Raw genomic sequence first — 23,448 nt, 5'->3', positions numbered from 1 at the left:
ATTAATTAATTGAAAGATAGCAGTACCTGAATATTATGCAAAGTGTAAATAGGAAGATGTATAAATTTAGAAAAACAGCTAAAAGATTTGAAAGTAGGGGAGGGGGCTGTGGGAAGGGAATACCTTAAAAAAACAAAAAAAATAATTTTAAAAAATCACACATGAAAAACAAAACTATAAAAGTACTAAAAAGAAAATATAAGAGAGTATCAATATAATTTTAGAGTGGGCACGGCTTTCCTAGCCCAGGAATATTAAAGAAAATGAATAACAAATTTGATTGCATAAAAATGAAAATCTTTTGTACATGTAAATACATTGAAACAGTTATTATGTTCTAAAATTGATTGTGGTAGTGGCTGCACAGCTCTAAATATACTAATATACTAAAAACTGTTCAATTGCATACATTTAGTGGATGAACTGTATGGCATGGGAATTATATATCAGTAAAGCTTCTCTCAAAAGACAAATTGTTGGGAAAAAATATTTACAGCATATATGTCAGAAAAGGACTTAATGCTTTATATATAATGAGCTCCTTCTAATTCAAAGAAAAAGACAAAAAACAGAATAGTTAACCAAGGAGATGAAAAGGCAACTCCCAGGAGAGGAAATAAAAAGACCAATAAGAATATGAAAAGATTAGTAATCAGAGAAGCCCAAATGAATGCAGAAATGAAATACCATCTTTTCCTTACAATATTGACAAAAAAGAAAGGACTGGTAATACCCAGTATTACCAGGAGGAGAGTAGGGGAAACTGCCTCTGATGCACTAATGGTAGGAGCTTATAAGTATTAACTGCCTTTCTGAAGGGCAATCAGAAAATATCCATCAACATAGAAAATGTACACACCCTTCAACACAGCAATTCCAATTTTAGCAATCTCTTGTATCGCTTATGTATGCACAGTCGTGAATTCAGGGTTGTCGATTGCTGGATTGTTTGTAATAGAAAAAAAATGGAGATTTCTGAATGTTTACCCATAGGTAAATAGTTAAATAAAGTACGGTGCACCTCTATCATGGAATAGTATGCATCTATTGAAAAACATTGAGCTAGACCTATGTGTATTGACATAGAAAGATCTTCGAAATAAATTATTAAGAGAATAAAGCACGTTGTAGAGCATTGTGTATGGTGTGTGATTTATGGTTTTTAAAACTGCGAACAGTGTGTGTGTGTGTAAGGATACACTCCAAATATTAACGGGGGGACTTTACTTTTTTGCTCCATATTCTTTTATTTTCTCTCTTTTAAAACCACTGCTTAACAATGTATTACCAGTATTTTTTAAAATATGAATTCTAAGAAGAAACAGAAGTCAAGTGTGTCTACTCAGATCTACCTAATCAGACTCCAGAGGTGGAGAATGAGCATATTGTATTTTTAAAGCTCAAGGGGTGGTTCTGATGCATAGCACAAATTGTGGAAAACAGTATGGCAGTTCCTCAAAAAATTAAACATAGAATTACCATATGATCTAGCAATTTTGCTTCTGGGTATATAGTCCAAAGAATTTAAAGCAGGAGCTCCAACAAATATTTGTACACCCAAGTTCATAGTAGCATTATTCACAACAGTCAAAAGGTGGAAATAACCCAAATGTTCATCAACAGATGAACAGATAAACAAAATGCGGTATACACATACAATTGAATATTATTTAGCCTTAAAAAGGAATTACATTCTGACACATGCTACAACATGGATGAACCTAGAAGACATAATGCTAAGTGAAATAATCCAGACACAAAAGGAAAAAATTGTATGGTTCTACTTGTATGAGGTATTTGGAGTAGTCAAATTTATAGATACAGAAAGTAAAATGGTGGTTTCCAGGGGCTGAAGAAGAGGGATATGGGAAGTTTTTGTTAAATGAGTACAGTTTCATCTTTGGGAAGATGAAAAAGCTCTGGAGATGGATGGTGATGACGGTTGCACAATATGACTATATTTAATGGCAATGAACTGTGCATCCAAAAATGGCTAAATGGTAAATCTTACGTTGTATATTTTAGTACAATGAAAACATTCTTTTTGAAAGAATGAATGAGAAAAACTATATATGAAGAAACCTTTATGATGACAATGACTTAATATTGAGGGTTAAAGAATTCTCAACTATTTATAAAGATAGATTATGGATTTATGAATTATTTATCATGATTTGGTGAATCAGGATAAGGGTTTCATCTTTCCTTAACAATTACCAAATATTTATTTAATATTTTACTCATAAAAGGGCTCACCATACTATCTTCCACAGCAGCTGTACCACTTTCCTCTCCCACTAGCAATGCACAAGGGTTCCAATGTATCCATGTACTCACCAGCACTTGATATTTTCTGGTGGGTTTTGTTTTCATAACAGCCAACCTAATGGGTGTAAAGTTATGTTATTTTAATCTGCATATCTTCTGATTTAATCAGCTAATGAACTTAGCCTGACAATTATCCGTTTTTTATATGAAACCTGAAATAGCTTAATGACAAATTATTGGTCACTAGTAAATAATTACTGAGTACACATTTCAAACATAGCCTTTGTCAATAATCTTTTTTAATTAATAGACTTTTTCTTGAGCAACTGTAGTTACAGAGTCTCCGTATACTCCTTTCCTCCCTGCCGCCCCCACCTCATTTCTCCTATTTTTACCATCTTATGTTAGTGTGGTACATTTGTTATAATTGATCAACCAATTTGATACATTGTTATTAACTAAAGTACCTACATTCTATGAACTTTACATTGGGTTTTGATGAATGGATCACCATCTGTATCCCACAAAAAAATAGTTTCACTGCCTTAAAAATCCCCTGTGGTCCACCTATTCATCCCTCTCTCCCCCAATCCCTGGTAATCACTGACCCATTTACTGTTTCCAGATTATCAAATAGTTGGACTCACACAGTAGCCTTTTCAGATTGGCTTCTTTCACTTAGCAATATGTCTGTAAGGCACCTCCATGACTTTTCCTGGCTTGATAGCTCTGTCTTTTTATCACGGAATAATATTCCATTGGATGGATGTACCACAGTTTATTTATCCATTCACCTACTAAAAGACATATAGGTTGCTTCCAAGTTTTGGAAACTATGAATAACGTTATAATCATTTGTGTGCAGTTTTTGTGTGAACATAAGTTTTCAACTCATTTGAGTAAATACAAAGCAGTGTGACTGCTGGATAGTGTGATATGAGTATATTTTATAAGAATCATGGTAGTTTTGTAAGAAACTTTTAAGTAGTTTTGTAAGAGACTTAGAGACTATCTTCTAAAATGTCTGTACCATTTTGCATTTCCACCAACAATGAATAAGAGTTCCTGTTGCTCCACATGCTCGCTAGCATTTGCTGTTTTCAGTGTTTTAGATTTTGACCATTCTAATAGGTATCTCATTGTTGCTTCAACTTGTAATTCCCTAATGACATATAATGTGAAACATCTTTTCATATGCTTATTTGCCATCTGTACATTTTCTTTGCTGAGATGTTTGTTCAGATCTTTTGCCTATTGTTTAATTGGTTTTTAAAATTATTGAGTTTTAAGGGCTCTTTGTACATTTTCGATACCAGTCTTTTATCTGATATTTATCTGTTTGGCAAAGAGTTTTCTCCTAGTCTGTGGCTTATCTTTTCATTCTCTTAACAGTGTCTTTTGCAAAGCAGAAGTTTTTTTTTTTTTTTTTATTTTAATGAAGTCCAACTTATAACTTTTCTTTTATGGGTTGTGCTTCTGCAATCCTATGTACAAAGTCATCTCCAAAGTCAAGGTCTTCTAGATTTTCTTCTATGTTATCTTCTAGAAGTTTTATGGTTTTCCTTTTTATATTTAGGTCTATGATCCACTTTGAAATAATTTTTGTGAGGTGTGTAGGCCTGGTTCTAGATTTATTTCTTTTGCATGTGGATATCCAATTGTTCCAGCACCATTTGTTGAAAAGGCTATAATTTCTCCATTGAACTGCCTTTGCTCCTTTGTCACAGATAAATTAACTACATTTGTGTGGGTGTATTCCAGGGCTTTCTTCTCTACTCCATTGCTTTGTGTCTGTTCTTTCCCAATACCACACTGTCTTGATTACCATAGCTTCAGAATAAGTCTTGAAGTCAGGTAACATCGGTCCTTGGATTGTCAGTCCTTCAATATTGTATTGGCTATTCTGGGTCTTTTGCCTTTCCGTGTAAAGTTTAGATCAATTTGTCAATATCTACATATTAACTGGCTGGGATTTTTGTTACATTGAATCTATAAATCAAGTATTATACAAATTTATATTCCAATCAACAGTGTCTTACAATATCATCAAGACTAGTTTACATCACTTATTTTTGTTTTTTATAATGTTACAGTTATTTTTATATGTGTTTTTATATGTGTTTACATGTATTTTTCTTTGTGTTTTTACTGGTGATTTAAATTTTTTTCCTTTAGCTGTACAATTGCATTTCCTCTTTTGTATATTTCTATTCATGTTTCTTCACCATTTGTCTGTCACAAATTTAGAGTGGTTTTCTTATTGATATCCATGAATTACATATGTAATAAAAAGTTGGCCATTTGCCTTCTAGATTTACTCAAATATTTTCCAAGTTTGTGATTTGCCTCTCAATTTTTATTTTTTATATATTTTAATTATAGTTAAATTATTTATATATAATCATATAAATTATATATTTGTATAATTTCATATTTACTTCTATTTTCTTCTAGTTTTCTGTGGGCCTATATATTTTTTAATTGTGGTAAAATACATGTAACATAAAATTTACCATCTTGACCATTTCTGTGGCTATATATTTTTTACGTAAATGTATTTGTGAGGGTGTAAATTATTACATTAAAAATTTTTATTTTTAGTAATAATTTTGCTATATATATATATCAAATCATTATGTTGCACACCTTAAACTAATATAAGATTATATGTCAATTATCTCAACAAATCTTGAAAGTTTTTATTTTATTAGTAGTGACTCCATTCATTCGATAGACAATGATTAAGCATTTACTATAAGCAATGGTAAAAATTTAGATAAGAGATCGTCTTACAGTATAGTGGAGGAGACAAACAATTCCAGGGTTATGTGATAAATGCAGTGATAGGGGTATACATAGTATACTATAAGTACATTCATTCATTCAACATACTCATATACTTTAGTGACTACTAGGCCTCATATTAATATATTCAACAGAGAACCAAACAGTCATGGTCCCTGTTTTTGAGAGAGAGAGAGAGAGAGAACAGTTGAACAGAGAATACAGATAAATTTATTGTGTGATTTATTGTGTGATGACTGTCATAATAGAGAAAGCATGGGCTGCCATGGTTACACAGAGGCGATCCATCTAAATCAAATCAAACTGGCTTTTTTCTTCCCTGACTGCCTGTGGCTCAACCACCAACATGAACAACACAGTAACTGTCTGGACCAGCAAGTTTATGACAACTGACTATTCTAACAGAAACAGTCATGAACATCCTTTACCCTAAGAAGGCAACAGTACCTAAGACAGAAATTTGGGGGAAACTAGCCAAAATGTATAAGAGCACACTAGATGTCATCTTTGTATTTGGATTCAGAACCCATTTTGGTGATGGAGAGACAACGGCTTCAGTATAATTTACAATTCCTTAGATTACACACACACAAATAACACACACACACAAAAATGAACCCAGGCGTAGACTAGCAAGACATGGCCTGTATGAGAAGAAACAGATCTCAAGGAAACAGTGAAAGGAATGCAAGAACCGAATGAAGAAGGTCAAGGGGACTGCAAAGGCCAATGTTGGTGCTGGCAAAAAATGAGCTGGAGATCGGACAACAGGAGTAAAGATTCTGCAGTGAATTAATCTGAAGTGGTTGTGTAGATTTTTCACAAGAGGATTGATAAACGAAACAATTTTTTAAATTTAAATAAATTAATTAAACTGGGGAGTCAGAAAGGCTTTCCAGAGGAGGCACTGAAGTTTTGAAAAGCAGGAAGACATGAGCTAGTGAAGTGGGGGAACACATCCTAAGTGGAGAGTTCAAGTATCAAGGCCCAGAGATATGACTGGTCGTGATGTATACTACTTATTAAAACTTGTTTACTATAGCTGAGGGGAAGGGTACTACATGTAGAGAAATGAAGCTAAGAAATGTAGGCAAGAGCCAGAACAGAGTATCTTTTATGCTAAATCCTAGCATCACTTCCTGTATAATCTTTCCCTTTCACATAAAAATGCAAGTAATATTTATTGAGCACTTACTATGTGTCACTTTCTAAGTGCTTTACATGTATTAACTCATTTAATTTTCACAATAATCCACGCACTAGATACTATTTTTATGCCTTTTCTTACATAAGAGAAAAAGGAAGTGCAGAAAAGTTAAACAACTTGTCCCTAGTCACAGCTATATTTAAACTCAGGCAGTCTAACTCCAGAGGCCAAACATTAACCACTCTGCCTTTCATTAGTATGTGATAGTTCGAATATTTAAAGCATTGAATTTTTTCAAGGTAATTTGGAGGCTATAGATTTTGTACAATATTTGTTCCTATTTATTCTTATTACAGAATCATGTTGTTTAAATTGTGCTTTTTTATGTTTTCATATCTGAAGGTAGTCTATGCCTTCACTATTTTCTTTTTCAGATTTTTTGGTAATTATTGCCTATTTATTCTTCAAGTGAACTTTCATAATAATTTTGTTTAAAATTTGGGAGCAGGGGATTTGAGTTAAAAGTGCATTAAATTTATAAATTAAATTGGAAAGTATTCAGTGTTTCCGCCCAAAGAGTGCTATATATTTTTCATTTATTTTCATTCAAATTTATCAATACATTTTTGTAATTTTCTTAAAATAACATTTAATAAGATTATTCTTAGATGTGTTATAATTTTTGTGGAAGTATAATATCTTACTATGTTTTCTAATTCTTTTGTTGTGTTTTGTTTTGTTTTCTAATTCTTTATTATTGGTATATAGGAATGCTACTTATTTGCATATAATATTGTTTTCCCGAAATTTGAAATAATAAAATTACCACTCAAAAACTATAAAAATAGAAAAGGCATATATTATAGGCAATAATGCTCAAAACATTCAGAAAAGATTTGGGTCAATATAAAAGGCTACAAAGAAAATACCACATTTTCCATTCACTGTTGATATATGTTTTAATTACACATTTGAACGATTTTCACTGATGCATTTTCATCTGATTTTTCCCATAATAAGAGAATGAAACGTGTTGCTGGCTGTAGTAGAGCCACCTCCCTCAAATTACGTTGCTCTCCATGACCCATCCTGAGTCTCACAGTTCAAGCTAATCATTGACAGAGCTTTACAATCACAAGCTTTTACTGAAGCGTTGATAAGACAGTCAAGCAGTTAGTGGCAAATGAAGCCAGTCTGTGCGGCAAGATCTCCAGGGAATGAATGGATTTTTTTCAGTACTGAAGAAAGAAACATATGCTATAGGAAAACAATGTCCAACGCGGGACTGCAAAGATTTGTCATCCTGTCAGCATTTATTCTCCTAGGAGCTGTTACTGGATTCTCCGGAGACGGAAGAGCTATATGGTCTAAAAATCCTAATTATAGTCCGGTAAATGAAAGTCAGCTGTTTCTCTATGACACTTTTCCTAAAAACTTTTCCTGGGGCGTTGGCACTGGAGCATTTCAAGTGGAAGGGAATTGGAAGACAGATGGAAAAGGTCCTTCTATATGGGATCATTTCATCCATACACACCTTAAAAATGTCAGCAGCAATGATAGTTCCAGTGACAGTTACATTTTTCTGGAAAAAGATTTGTCGGCTTTGGATTTTATAGGAGTTTCTTTTTATCAATTTTCCATTTCCTGGCCAAGGCTCTTCCCTGACGGAATAGTAACAGTTGCCAACGCAAAGGGTCTGCAGTACTATAATAGTCTTCTGGACGCTCTAGTACTTAGAAACATTGAACCTATAGTTACTTTATACCATTGGGATTTGCCTTTGGCACTGCAAGAAAAATATGGGGGGTGGAAAAATGAGACCATAATAGATATCTTCAATGACTATGCCACATACTGTTTCCAGACATTTGGGGACCGTGTCAAATACTGGATTACAATTCACAACCCATATCTAGTTGCTTGGCATGGGTATGGGACAGGTATGCATGCCCCTGGAGAGAAAGGAAATCCAGCAGCTGTCTACTCTGTGGGACACAACCTGATCAAGGTACTGTATAGCTGGCTTCATATTGTAGCTTCAGAAAATAAGGAGCAGGAGTTAAAAAAAAAAAAAAAAAAAAAAGACTAAGAAATGTATCTTCTGTTTAAAAAATTATCTTTACTGAAATCAACTCAACTAATTTTAGTCGAACTCATAAGTTCATCCTCAAATTTCATATATAAAGTTGTATATTTTTATTTATCCAAGCTAATATTCATGTATTAATCCAATTATTGTCCTTAAAAGTTGTGCTTTTTAAATTATTTAACTATTTTTAAATCTACAGTTATACATTAGAGTATGAGAATATCAGTTTACTTGCATTCTGTGGAAAACAGTACTTCACAAATTTAATTGTTGAAACCCTTTTATGACAACATATGACAGCCAATTCAGAATTAGGTTAAGACATGACCATTTCATATATGTATTTGTTGTTACTATTGCTATTTTTAGTGGTACTTAGCTATATAAGAAGCTAAATAAATGTTAGCTAACTGGTACATGTTAAATACAGGAATTGAAATAAATGTACTTCACAATTGGTTTTATTTGTGCTGCATAGCAGAAAAGATGAGATTAATTGTTCTAGGGATTAAAATTAAACTCGTAATATAAAAAACTGGGAAGAATATGCTCTACTAAGTGTTTTAAAGCAGTATAGTTCAAAGCTTAGAGTTTATGTCGGGAAATGTTAAAATTATTAAACATTAGTGAAAATGTAAGCAAAATAATAGTTAATATTCATTGAGTGTTTACTATGTGCCACAGACTACATTAAACATTTTGCATGCATTATCACATTTAATCTTCATGATAAACTTATGTACTAGGTCCTATTATTATGCCCATTTTAAAGATGGGAAAATTGAAGTTTAGTGAGATTAAATAATTTGCCCATGGTTATGGAGTAAAATGAAGCTGTTGTGAGCATGGTGTTTATAAATGACAACATAATTAGACACTAAATGTCTTTATTAAGAATGTTTTTAAAAGAGCGATCTTTGGGGAATTTTTAAGAGATTTTCCCTCACACTGAGCCTGATATCTAGAAACAGGTTTAACTGTTTGAGTCAACTAGTTTACTTGGGAAAATAAATTACTCTGGACATCTGTTACATATTGAAAATGGGTTTCATAATGTGCTAGGAGAAGTAATTTGATTTCTAATAATCAAATGTTAAATACATAGAAATAGAAAAACAGGAACATAAAATTACTCCATGTCTAAATTTGCACATACAAAAATATCTGCTAACCCTTCTTTGTGAAATTTCTGGATTATTTATTATACATGTGCATTGTACTATATGATTCAGTCATATCTTCTCCTGCAGTAAACAGGTTGCATATGATTTCAAGGTCATTAACATATCTTTGAATAGAGCTGTATATAGAATATATTAATGTGTGGGTACACTGTGATTTGGGAAATAATACCTTAAAGGGGAGAAAACTTATAGCTATTAACTATGACTATTATGCATATATAAGTTAGAAAACTATTCACTTTATCTAATTCTTTTATTAAAACAATACATGCTCATGGAAATTGAGAAATACCAGATTGTACCAAAGGATACAGAGTGAAAAAGTTAAATTCCTCTCTCCCTCTCCACCTGACAATCCCAACCTTGAGGAAACTACTGTTAATAGTTTCTCATATAATCTATTTAAAGTTTTCTACCCAAATATATGTACATGTATGTTTATTTAACCTTTTTCTTTTAAAATATTCTAAATTGTTGAAAGTTTTTGGTTACCTGGAAAAATGTTAACAATTAGAATTTTCATGAAAAATATGTTTAGTGGTTAATTTAAAGCCTCAAAAACTGTCTATTTGATCAAAAACAGACAGAAAAAAGTTGTAAATAGCAAATAGATATTGCTTGCAAACTTAGCATAAAAAATGCTACGCTTTCAAACGTTTTGCGTTTTCCTCTAATTTGAGATAAACTATGCCTTTAACACAAAATTAGCACTCTGACAGTGAGGTAAATTTTGTTTTAAACTGAGGGATCACATTTTTAAATTGTTGTGTTTTCCAGATAATTTCTTCCACCTCTTTAAAATTTCTAAATCACTAACCTAAATAAGGACCGTAAGAGGCCCCTTGAAATCAGTCAGAAAGTGCAATGTGCTGCATAACCCAGTGATTTGTAGCCCCAGAGAGAAATCTTGCAATGGTTTGGTAGCCCGAGGTGAACTTGTTCTTCCCACTTGTCCCCTCTCTGCCTTTCCTTGAACAAAGAAAATATTAACTTAATATTTTATGTTGCAATAAAATATTTATTCCTTATTATGCCACCCTGTGGCCAAGAGGAAGCATTCTTTATGATTAATTTTTAGTCCAAGACCATTTATTGAGTTAAAAAAAAAAAAAAGGCTCATATAAAACTAAGTTCATGGGTGCTTGCAGACCACTGTATTCCCCAATTCTCAGATATTGAAAAGACTGCGTAGTGGCTACTGGGCTCTTTTAAGTTCCAGGATGAACTTGAAAACTCCATCTCAGTCTGAAATGTCCTGGTTTAGAGGAAACCTGAATTGTATAGCCAAGTCCTGAGACTGGCCTGAAATTTAGATTCCACTTTATTTACCTGTAATTTGTGTAACAACCTTGCCAAGTATCTATTATTATCCCCACTTTACAGAATATTTCTAACATGCATCATATCATTCCCCTGCATAAGATCTATTAGTGACTCCCCAAAGCTTTTGGGAGAAAGCCCCAATTTTTCATCAAGATCTTCAAGACACAACCCCGGCCGCCATTCCAGCCTCCTTCCTGGCCACTTTCCCATGCCCTCACTAATGTCAACCCCTAGCTCCCCACACTCCACTATAATACGCGACTAGCAGTGTCTTGATTTTACCTTACTATTCCTCTCCACTCAGCCTCTACTAGAGCTCTATTCAGCTAGAATGCCCTTCTTACTCCCTGCTTTGCCAATATAGACTCAATTCAGGCAGCCACCATCTCTAAGTTATTCTTGACCAAGGAGAGTTAGTGCCCCACTGAGGGCTCTCATAGTAAGATGTGCATAGCACTCCTCCATATGATACTTTTCTGTCTCCCCAACTAGACCGAGAGTGCCTTGAAAGGAGAGGCTATTTTTCATTTGTCTTTATGTTTCCAGTACCTTGCACAGAATATTAGGTACATGCTAGGTATAAACGTTTGCTGAATGAGTGATTTAGGACTTCTATCTTAAACCTGTAATCAAAGTTCAAAATTCATATTTCACTGCATTATTGCTAATTCCTGAAATTGCCTGTATTAATTCAGTGGTGTATTAGTCAGGTCTCTTTTGGTTGCAAATGACAGAACCCTAATTCAAGTTAGCTTAAGCAAAAAATGAGCCATTTCCTGGCTCGGTAACCAAATCACAGGGATAAATGGACCCAGTAACGAGGACACTTTCAGAGGCCCTTTATATCACTCTTTCATGTCCATTTTTTTCTTGTGGATTGGCGTCTCTCCTTTGTAGAGGAAAGATTTCTCTCCCCCAAGTTCAGTTTTTAAAATTCCAAGCTATTTGGCCTATGCCCTCATCCCTCAGATCAAAGTCTCACATTAGTACAGGCAGTAATAGAGTCTATTTTCATTTTATTTTTAGATCAATACATGCATAATAATTTAAATTTGTGTATTTCTCCCCTGCTTAAAATGGAACATTGAGAGCCTCTGAGTAAACATGCAGAGGTTGAGGGAGATGAGTCTGCTCATGAGATAGTAGCTCATTCATTTTATTATTCCACTAATTACTGCCAGCTTCCATGATAGCTTTGATCAATTCATGGCTTTAAATTACTATCTTTCATAGACATACACTGTTTATGTAGTACCAGGATTTCTCAACCTCAGCGCTATGGACATTTTGAGCCAGACAGTTCTTTGTTGTGGTGAGCTGTCTTGTGCACTGTAGTATATTTAGCAGGTTTACCCACTAGATTCCAGTAGTACTCATGTCCCCAGGGTTGTGACAACCAAAAATGTCTCCAGACATTGCTAAATGTCCCCGGGGAAGGGGGGGGACAAAATTGCTCTCCCTTCCCTCCCTTGAAAACCACTGACTTATACCTATAACAGACAACTGGTTAAAGGCATGAAGCCTAAAAAGCAAGGACATTGAAATATAACCAGCATGAGGGACACAATAAACGATAATAATTTACAAAATTGCCTCAAGGAGATTTTCACCAAACCTATAAGTTGCAAACATAAACTCAAAATTAATTTATAGTATACCAAGATTTTTTAGGAGAAGAAACAATGCTTTAAGAAATATTAAATGAGGAAATAATGTTGGTGATTATATCTAGTTTGACTTTTCACATAATTGGGAATAAATACTGTCCCTACTGGCTTTGTGTTATTTGTGAAATACTTGAAAGAGCTGCCCCAAACCATTTCTCTTGTATACGTAGTTATTTACAAACAAAAGACTAAACTTATTTTTTGAAAGCTTGTACTTTTTTAGAAAGCATAATTTAGGAATTTAAGCGAAATGTTATAGAAACAATTTTGTTTCTATAACATTTTTGATGCCATAACATCGTGTTTCACAAAGTTTAGTTTTTTTGTGTGTATCACTTTATATTGGCCTTTTGGCTGGCTTTTTTGTTTGTTTGCATATCCAAGCACCACATGTACTATTATTTATTTAAACATTTTCCTATAAAATGTTAATTTTGAAAGGCAACTTTATATCTTACTAAATATGAGACCAATATTTTCTAATACCCTTAAAATAAATATGTAACATTTAAAATTTAAAAATTAATTTTTTTATACCTAGTGTCATCTCCTATACAAAAAGAGATAGGCATACCAGACTTGGAAAACACCACAAAACATGTAAATTTTACTCTACATTTTAGTATACATTTTGTCCTAAAACCAAATACGGGATGTCATTTTAAAATGTGTCATAAAATGCTTTTTCTTACATAATTAAAGTAATTTAAATAATGAAATCATGTTTATTAGATGGTAAAATGCCAATACTTATGTTTGTTTGTATAGTATGAGTATTTTAAATATTCATAATTTATTTTCTGAATATTTTAAATAAACTTTACAATCTTTAAATAGACTTACATAAATAAGTAGATGTCAACAGTGTTTTGCATACTACACACAAATGATGAAATGATTTTTTAAATTCCTCAGGGATTCAAGAGATTACTTAATATTGTGAAAGAGGCTTTCAGGACAAGAAATGTTAGGAAACACTAATCTAGGTCAAGGCCTGACTAAATTGTTCCTGAGCCTGGGATATTTATTTCTTCCCTATTTTTCCAGCTCTTTGAGAAACTTTGCCTTAGCATTTCTTGGCACCATTCCCTCAGAGAAGCTCGCACAAGGAGGGGTATGTGTTAGATATTCAATGAATAATTCAATTGATTATTTGCTATTCAGAGAAGATCTACCTTGTCCCAGAAAGGATTTTAAATTGCAATTGAATAGAACTGTATTTCAGACACACATACACCCCAATACATACGTACTTAAACATAAACATATAGTCTTTTCAGAACATGAACTTAATTATGTATGCCTGTTTCTATGAAAAATTTTCCATTAAAAGTTCATCTTGAATGCAGAATGTTGAGTTGCAGAATGTTGACAACTCTTAAAGCTGAGTTATGTGTTCATAAGTGTTCACTATACTATTCTTTCGATTTTTGTGTATTATGACAATTTCTACAATTAAAAGTAAAAACTAAAATAGAATAAAACAATTGCCACTATATAGTACAGTTCTTAAAGGCTCTGTCAAAATTCTTAACCAAAATTTAGTATGAAAACTGCAAAAACAGCTGTGAAAAAGCCACCATTCACATGATTGATAATAGCTAAGGCTTCTTTACCAACAGACTACTGTAACTGCTTTCTTAAACAAGAAGACTGCAGTGTTTCACAGGCACATTTATATAGATTAAACGCCATTTTAAAATCTGTTCTGCCCAATCCCCTACAATATCTTGAAGACTGTAATATTTTGAAATGGAAATACTAGCAGAATCCTTTTTTAGTCTGTCTTGGTTAGATAGAAGCAAAATTTTCAAAGATCATCTGAAATGATGTTTTTATAATAAAATAAAGGAATATTTTAAAACTCCCTTGCTAAAGTTGGGTTGCAAGACAATAACATACAAAATTAATTTTTGCTAAACCTTGTAGCTAAAAATCTAACCCAAGCTTTTCTGTCAATGATGAGCAGAAAAAACAAGCTTAAGAAAAAACCCAAAGAACTTGTTATTTGCTATCTTTCACTACCTTCCCCTCCCACACACAAAAAACCCACAAAAACAAATGGGACAGCAGAGGTTGGTCTTATTTCTTAAAGTGGAGGATTGAAATAATTATTACAGATAAATTTTTGATATTCTATAATACTATTCTTAATTATTATTATCATAAGAATATGTTATTGCATACCTACTGTAGTGTCAGAAACTATACTAGGTACTTCTCATATATCATCTCATTTAATTCTCACATCAACACTAAAGGTAAGTATTCTTACAGTCATTTTATAGGTGATGAAACTGAAGCCAGAGAAATTGGCCTGACGTTACACACCTGTATAAGTGTGCTTTTACTCCATAAAAGTGTCAGAGCCAAAATGCAAATCTTATCTGTCGGAATCCAAGCCAGCAAGGTTTAATGATATGAATTAGCTACCCAGCTTCCATGAAGAATTTACAGTTTAAAACCCATGGCAGCCATTTGTGTTGATACTGACTCAACAGATATTTGACTTCACTTCGCCTATGTTAAGGCCAAAACAATCTATCTACATGTTTTATTTGTCCACAAAATCTATGAACAATTTATCCCTGACTCATACATTAACATGAGGCTTTTCATTTGTCCCCATGAGTTTAATTTTCATTTGCTCAAAACTTTAGTGTTCCATTAAAGTGATGTTAAATCACAATTGTGTGCCCTTGGCAATACCATCTAAAGTGATTCATTTTATTAGCTAATGCTTAGTACCTATATTATAATCCCGACTCATCTCCATTAGGACCTAAGACACCTCTAACAAAACATAGAAAATAATGATCAAACAAGTTAAAACTAGCACTCTTACAGATGTTTCTAATCAAATTTGAATAAAAGATAAAACCCGCTTACAAGTAAGAATTGCCAAAGACAGAGTCTATAACCAGAACACCATTGTTAGATATAAGAATCATGTAAAAAACCTATTTGTAGATGAAAATTGGTATCTAAAACCTTCAAGAGAGCAATATTTACTTTTTCTAATCATTAAGTAGAAAAAGTTACACTTCAGTGAATGATTAACAAGAGGTTAAATAAATGTAATTATAAATGCTCAGAGAATAACATTGTGATCATGTTTAAACAGCTTGATTTGATATGAATACTCTCATATCAAACATGGAAAATTAGGCCCAACTGGAGATCAGAAAATATTGAGTAATAGCAACAGAACTAGATGTGATGAACCTATGAAATGAGGAAAACTTTACATTAATTCATAGTATAAAATAAGTCATTTAATTGCATATAAAAATCTTACTGAGAAAACTTAACTTTAGAAAATAGTCTATGTTAAAAGAAAAAAGTTATTGAACATTAACAACGATTCTTGCTGAAAAGTAGTCGGGATGCTGTGAATAGATCAGAACCGTTTAACTTACTAACCAGTAATGAGTGCATCACAGAAGTAATTAAAGTGGTTCTAGGTACAGTGGTATCTCGGTTTTCGGCCGTCTCTGTTGACGAACATTTTGGTTTATGAACGCCGTAAACCCGGAGTAAACGCTTCGATTTTCGAACACGATTCGGAAGTCAAACATGTCACACGGCTTCCACTGAGTGCAAGATCCTGAGGCCTAGCTGTCAGCTGTTTTCCATTGTTTCAGAACTTGTGGATTACGTTCGAAAACTGAGGTACCACTGTAATCTGGTAGTGCTACTTGAAAATGTTTGGGACCAGGGAAGCCTTGAGACTGGTGAAAACCAGGATCTTTTAGTATTTGTGGGAGTCCATCGGTTGGTTCTTCATAGAATCATATCTTGACCAGAGATTATGTGACTGAATCTTAAATAAAGGGCTGGGGTTTACTGTTATCAGATCTTCTTTCTTGTTAACTACCATATGTGTTATACGCCTCCTTCTTTTACCTTTAAATATCAACATACTGTTATGGAGTAAAGAAACATTATTTAATATATAATGGAATCCAGAGTAACAACTTTTTATTTGCTTTTGTTTTTTCCTTTGAAATTTCTGGAACTTTGAAGAAACTGAAGAGTGATAGCATACAGCAATTAAATTCACTGACAGAAACTATCTGCTTCAACAAATTCTCTTGACTTTCTTAAATTACAAAAATAATGCATTTTTACTGCAAAACATTTAAACAATACATAAAGACATGAAGTTAAAAATGAAGTATCCTCTTTCTTACTTAACTCCGTATCCCAGAAGTAACAACTGCTAGCAGCTTGTTCAATATCCAAATATTTGTCTATGTATATACATAAACACAAATGTAGTCAAAATAAGTTTTACAGAATTCAAATCATATTACTACAGTAAGTTTTGGTTATCATTTCTGATTAATTGAAACATAAAATTATGCTGCTTTTTTTTAAAGTTATTTCTGTACTTCCCTCTACTATTAGAGGTCATAAGTCATCTAAATGCAGGAGCTATCATGTTAATCTTTTTTCTAAATGCCAATCATAGTGCCTTGTATTTGTTAAGTAAGTGTTTACAGACCTGAATTTAAAGAAATAGTAGAAATGAAAAGTAAAGTATAAAATAATAGCTGTGGGTTGAAGGAAACTCAGATAAATAAAAATGATGTATCTAAACTTGCTTTTGATGATGTGTATAGTTTCTGTGAAGGAAAAAAGTTAAACAGAATACAAGGTAACACTGATGAATTGTCTGACTGGGCACTGAAGCAATGCTTCAGGGAGTGCACAGGATGAAGGCCTAATCAAACCATGACTTTCAGACAGCTTCTTTCCTTAGTGGGTTCTTAGCTCCCAGACACAGCTTTCTCAGGCCCTTTTTTTTTTTTTTAATGCCGTGGCTGTTACATACCCCTTGCATTTTCATAGCCTTTTCAATCACATTTGAGTCTAAAGCGTAAAAGTGTGTTTCAAAGGCACATAATTTAATTTGCACAATGACAAGACAGTGAACTAGAAGACTGAAGGACTTAGTTCTAATTCTAGCTTTGCCAGTAACTGAAACTTTGGGTAGGCTATTTATTTGGGGGGGTTTCAGCTTCTTAATCTACAATATAAAAAGAATTTAATTGGACCAAGTGAACTTCAAGGTCCATTCCCTACTTCTAACCAGCAGGCAAGAGCACAGAACTTGGAGCAATCCAGCCAGGGCTTGACTTAACTCACAAAACTAGACAAGTTACTCTCTACCCCTTGGTTTCCTCTCCTGTAAAATGGGAATAACAGCACCTACCTCAAGAAAATTTAAATGAGGCTTAAATGAGCTAGTGCATGGAAAACATTTGAACAGTGCCTGGCACATTTGGCACTAGTACATGTTAGTTCTTATTACTATTGATATTTTTAATTTTCTATGGTTCTTTAATCACTCTTCTGTTATATTTGGTTATGAAAGTCACTCATGTTTAAGGACCATTTAATTATGACTTGTTTGAAGGTGATGATGTGTTAAAGGCTATGCACGCAGAGCATCCCTGGCCTGTCAGGCTAACATTGACAATGGTGTACAGGTCGCTATCCGCAGGCAAGTGTAGAAGGAAGGGATTCATTTCCTCTGCTACCAGTGAGGACAGTATCCAATGCCAATATCGCAGGTTCTAGGAAAGAGGCATAGGCAATCACACATAAGTGTTACGTGCTGTGCTAGGCATTTGGACAACTACATGGTTTTCTGAGCACCCCAAATTTGTTGGCCGGTCTTCCAGGACCTTTCTAGGTGATCCTGAATTCCAGACAGACATAGATATTTTCCTCTCGGCATGCAGGAGTGCGAGATGGTTCTCTCATTCTAGGACTGTTTTGTTCTTTTAATAACCAAGTACAACAGAAAGAAAATAAAATTTTAAAACAGTATGTTGTGGTTCATGTCCAGTGGACTTTCCCCAGCAGCTTCAAAATTTAGAACTTGTGGGACATACAGAAAGCAGGATGGTTTAATAAAGTGATCAGGGAGGACTGGGTTCAAAGCCTAGCTCCACTAGTATCCAGGCTCTGGGAACTTCAGTTTCTTCTCTAAAATGGGAAAAATAAAAACTGCCTTGCAAAGGCTGTATTATCAAAACTATATGTCAGGTGACCGACAACCTAGTTGACCCATAGTGGGTATTCATTCAACAAGTATTCTATGCCAAGTTCTTCCTGGGGATCTGTGTGTCCAACTATGGACAAAATAGATATAGTCTCTGCACTCAGGAAGCTCGTAGACCAGACATGGACTTATGTTGTGTGGGCCTGAGACAATCTGGGGGCCTTTTGCAAGGAAAAAAATACAAAATTATAAACATAAAAGTTGGTACAAAAGTGAATATTTATTTAGAATTTAAAAAAAAAATGTTACAACAAATTACTTAGAGATGAAGTCTTAGAGATGCAGGTTCATTTTTTTCTGAGGTCTCTTTAGGAAATTTATCAAAAATACTTACCTAGAAATGCTTCTAATCACCTAGTCCACCTAGAACTTCTTACAGGGACCCATGCAAGTCAGCGGCCCTGAAGCTTCAGCTTCCTTAGGTTCGTGGTAAATTTGCCTTTGTTGTAGGCTCCAAAATCGTCGGTCTTATTTTTCTTATTGTAATAATTATATTATTGTAATTTCCAAAGTGGTTTCTACATTGGCTATCTTTAACTCTTCATTCCTAAATCCTGAGGAAAGGCTTCAAATCACCAATCCAGTCTATTTTTAACTTCAATTATATTCTGAGATATGGTCCTTTTGCATGAAAAAAATTAGTAACAGGATTAGTATTATTAATTTAGTAATAACAGAAAGCTGAAAATATCATTCTACCCTCTGCAAAATTGGCATGCAAATGTTTTCCCTGGGCAAGGAAGCTGAACTTCAGTAAAGCACCAATTTACTAATACTAATTTCTTCTGAGCTCCCTTCTAATATCTGAGCTGTTTCATTTAATTAATTATGAACTTTATTTTACACCTTTTTCCTTTTATATTGCCAGGTTTACATTCTGGGTCAGGCATTCATTGAATTTAGCAATAATATAATAGAAATCAGAATTTATAAACAATAATAGCACCATTATTTTGAAGAAACAAATATTATTAGAGTTTAGTTTTTATATTCCTATGGGGAAATCTTGAAGCTATACAGAGAACAATCAATGATTTGTTAAGATTATTTGAAAATATAATGATTGAAAAGAAAATAGGAGGGAATATTTTCTTTATGAAAAGTGGTAACTTTTATTAATATTTAAATTCTCTCCTAAGAATAATAAGGATAATAACATATAGTTTCTAGAAAAGAGAATTTCAAGATTGTGGGGGGCAAAAATTAAATAACACTCACATAACATATTTTAAGGAAATAATAGTCACATAATTTTTTAACAATGAACAGTTAAGTTCACATGTCTTAAGCACCCAATAAATACTTGTGGAATGCAGAATGAATGAATGAATGTTATGTAATCTGGAAGAGCAACAATTATAATTAGTAGAAAATACAAAGAAGTGATGAGTAGATGAAAAAAAAGGAATCAAACTGAAATTAATCCCAGTCCAAATAGATAATGAATAAAACTCAGTTGGCTACAAAAAAATCAAATGAGAACAAACATGTTATCCATGAAACTCGAGAGGTAAGGGAGAACCCTCTTCATGCCCACACAGATTCCCTACCGTTGTTTTCCATAGTTAGTTAAATTATTTTCAGCTTGCTCTTTCAAAGTACTTCAAATTTACATTTGTGTAGTTTCCATAGGGTCTTCACATGTTACCTCATTCCATCTTCACCACAATTCTCTAGAGTGTTTTTTAGCTCAGTATAATGGAGGAGGGAACTGAGGCTGCTGAGAGGGAAATGATTTATCCAAGATCCTAATGCTAATCAGTAGCCAGTACTAGTGACTGGGTGTCCTGCTTTCAAGACCCAGGTGTGTCCTCTATAGTACCATGGTAGGTAAGTAGCACGTTTATATCATTCCTGATGGCCATTTATCCCTAAAAAGAGCAATCTATGTTTCAAAATAGATTGTCAAAGAACACTCACACCAAAAGACAAAATGTGTGGAAAGCAATTCAGAGTTATGCAAAACGACTTTAAAAATTGTTAGATAGTCATTTCTGGGATTAACCAAAGGGAATAAACCAAAAATATTAAACGCTATTTGGCCAAAGTTAGTTATTACAACATTATTTATGACAGGAAAAGGGAAAGGAGGGAGAAAGGAAGGAAGGGAGGAAGGAAGGAAGGAAGGAAAGAAGGAAGGAAGGAAGGAAGGAAGGAAGCTAGTATCTATCAAAAGAGATGACTAAGTAAATCATATTTCATCAAATTGGTGAATTATCATACTGTTAAGATAATTAGGAAGAGTAAAAACAATGTGCTAAACGTTCAAAGTAATTTTAGCTGGGAAAAGCTGGAAGAGAACACAGATCTATGTTCTGTGATTGTGGAGGTTTATAGTTAATTTTTTTAATAGTTTTTATTTAATACTTTATTAAATCACTTTAACAATAAACAAGTTTATAGTTCACATGAAAATACTTTGGCCAAAATGTGACTAAAATCATGCACAGATTTGGAAATTTAACTTTTGACAAATGATTGGAGGTTCCTTAATATAGACACGGATAACATGCTGGGTTTGCTTATCTGTGTTCCACCCATGCCTTCCACAGTACTTCCTTCCACAAGTGTCCTGCCATGTCTTCCTGACCTCTAATCCCTTCTTCATTTTCGTTTCTCAAGTTATGCCAGCTATCTTATTTGCCTCCTATCATCCAGTGAACTTATCTGAGTCTGGATATCCAGGGGCATCAAAGAGAACTGCTACACTAGACTAGCAGCTGTCTCTCAATGACATGAGCCCCTGATAGCTGGCTCAAAAAGAAAAAGCAGCTAACTTCCCCTTTAAGCTACTGAATCTAAAGAACAAAGGTTGAAGCTCCCTTAAATCAATCATTCCAAAGGTAGATGGCCTTGTACAGATAGAGGGTAACCTTGGAAAATCCCAGAATAACTATTGTGCAAGGTTGCAGGGCCCAGGTTGCATTCCCCTACCAATCCCAGTTTAGTTTTCCCAACAGCCCTCCTTTATGAGCATCAGACCAAAGGACATATGTGGCTATCCCTGTTTCATCAAGATCTATGTCAAACTCACTATCTCTGACCAATACTTTTTACCTTGTTACTTAGCAAACAGGATCAAGTTATAACTATAAGCACCGAAGAATCTCCCCCACATTCTCTACATGAGAATGAAGGGCTGTCTTCAGCCCAGAGCAGATAACCCTCGATACCTTGATAGCCTATGCAAATAGCAGCAAAGGTGAAAGAAACACTGTGAAACACGAAGGTCACCTTGGGGCATGACCATATGTGTATGTGTGTGTGTGTGTGTGTGTATACACATACATATATATATACACACATATATATACATATATACATATGTATCTCCAGAAAACTTGCTTGGGAAGGTATTGCAAAAGTACGTCTGTTGTCTTCTAAGCTGTCCTGTTGCTCACTAAGATGCTGATGCAACAAAGATTTTATCATAACTCAGGTCATCCTTCATATAATTACTGAAATATGCAACAGAACTTCTATTTTAAAGAAACTCCCCCAACACCACCCCCACCTTTCTTTTCCCTATCAGGGCTAGTTCACTGCTAGTAGGACTGGTTTAATGAATTTGTACTGATTCCATCTCACTCTCCCTTTAGTGTCTGATGGCATCATATTTGCAAGGCAGCTAGTTTCTGGCTCAGAATCTTACACATGTTCAGAGCTTTACAGTTTATACATTGAAGGTGCGCAACAGCCCTGAAGAGATGTACTGATCACTGAGGCTTTTGTGGATGAAAGCACTGAGGTTTTTGGTGGATGAAAGCACTAGGGATTAAGAGATCGATTAGAATAAAGCAAAGAATGCCCCTTTTGAATTCTGGTAAAGCTTGACTGCTTTTGTTTCAAATCAGAAAAAAAGGCAGTTCTCCAGACTTTAGATTGTGATTCCAGGCCCAGAAAAGCCCAGAAACAGTGGCTAAGACCACTTAAGGTGACGTCTGTCCCTGGCTCCCAGAAGCTGGAACCTACGGTTGGAGACAGGGGAAGAAGCTACAGTCTGAACAACTTGTCTGAGAGGAGAGCATTCTTAAGGATGCTTGGGAACATTTGGGTGCTAAATGGTTCCAGGATTTCCAGTGAAAACCAAGGAAGACCAGGTAGACAGAGAGTTAATACCTCGAGGCATCTATTTCAGAAAAATCTTTCAGGGAAAGATTTAAATTAGCTCTTCTTGCATAAAGCAAAGAGGCACCAGTTTTGGAATCCTCACCCCTTATATTAACGCCTACCTCTCCCCACCCAAAAATATGGAACATTTTTGGTGTCCACGGGCTGTATTAAGTTTGAACTATTGTACATATTTGATTGTTATTGACCTACAAAAAGGCACTTTCAGATAATTCAACCCAATATAAAGCATCTCTAATGAGCAAAAGGAAGTTAAGGAACAAAACAAAGCAGACATTGTGGGTTAAAAGTAAGGGTTTGTATGCTTGTTTCAGAAACAGCCAAATAAAGGAGAAATTGGGAAACCTGGGAAGAGGCAAGCAAGTCAACGACTGAGGGAAAGAGAGATGGACACAGAAAAAGGATGATTTTTATGACTGGCACTTGTAACGTGGGCTTGGGCATTTCACTGGCCTAGAGTCCTTCACTGGAGTCCTTCACATTTGCTTCTCCTTCTGATATAGCTCATGGCTCTTTACAGAACCGTGCCTTTTGACTTTTCATTATTTTTCATTTCATGCCTTATTTTATACCATTTTACATGTTTCTTTTTCACACAGTTCAGTCTCATTTCCCCAATAAGATTATTGGCTCCTGAGGGCAAGTTCCTCTGACACTTCTTTCAGCCTCTCAAGGCCGGCAAGATAGGCATTGAGTTAGCACTCATACCTATTACATAGACTGGAAACCAATCACGAGGCTCTGCTATAAGAGCTCAACCA

General features: G+C 34.2%; 2 protein-coding genes across 2 annotated transcripts in view; one reads left to right on the top strand and one right to left on the bottom strand.

Moving 5' to 3' along the window:
- The window catches only part of LOC117022022 (mitochondria-eating protein-like), a 160,640-nt gene that overhangs the window by 124,317 nt on the left and 12,875 nt on the right, over positions 1-23,448 (bottom strand). The gene's annotated exons all lie outside the window — the stretch shown is intronic.
- KLB (klotho beta) overlaps positions 7,307-23,448 on the top strand; it is a 33,286-nt gene continuing 17,144 nt past the window's right edge. Inside the window, exon 1 of the mRNA XM_033105600.1 lies at positions 7,307-8,228. Within this exon, the coding sequence (XP_032961491.1) occupies positions 7,404-8,228 (825 nt within the window). The 5' untranslated portion in view covers positions 7,307-7,403. The remainder of the gene's footprint in view (positions 8,229-23,448) is intronic.

The sequence above is a fragment of the Rhinolophus ferrumequinum genome, chromosome 5 (assembly GCF_004115265.2).
Source record: "Rhinolophus ferrumequinum isolate MPI-CBG mRhiFer1 chromosome 5, mRhiFer1_v1.p, whole genome shotgun sequence".
Lineage (NCBI taxonomy): Eukaryota > Metazoa > Chordata > Mammalia > Chiroptera > Rhinolophidae > Rhinolophus > Rhinolophus ferrumequinum.
The sequence above is the reverse complement of the archived record's forward strand: the minus strand, read 5'-3'. Positions and strand labels throughout refer to the sequence as shown.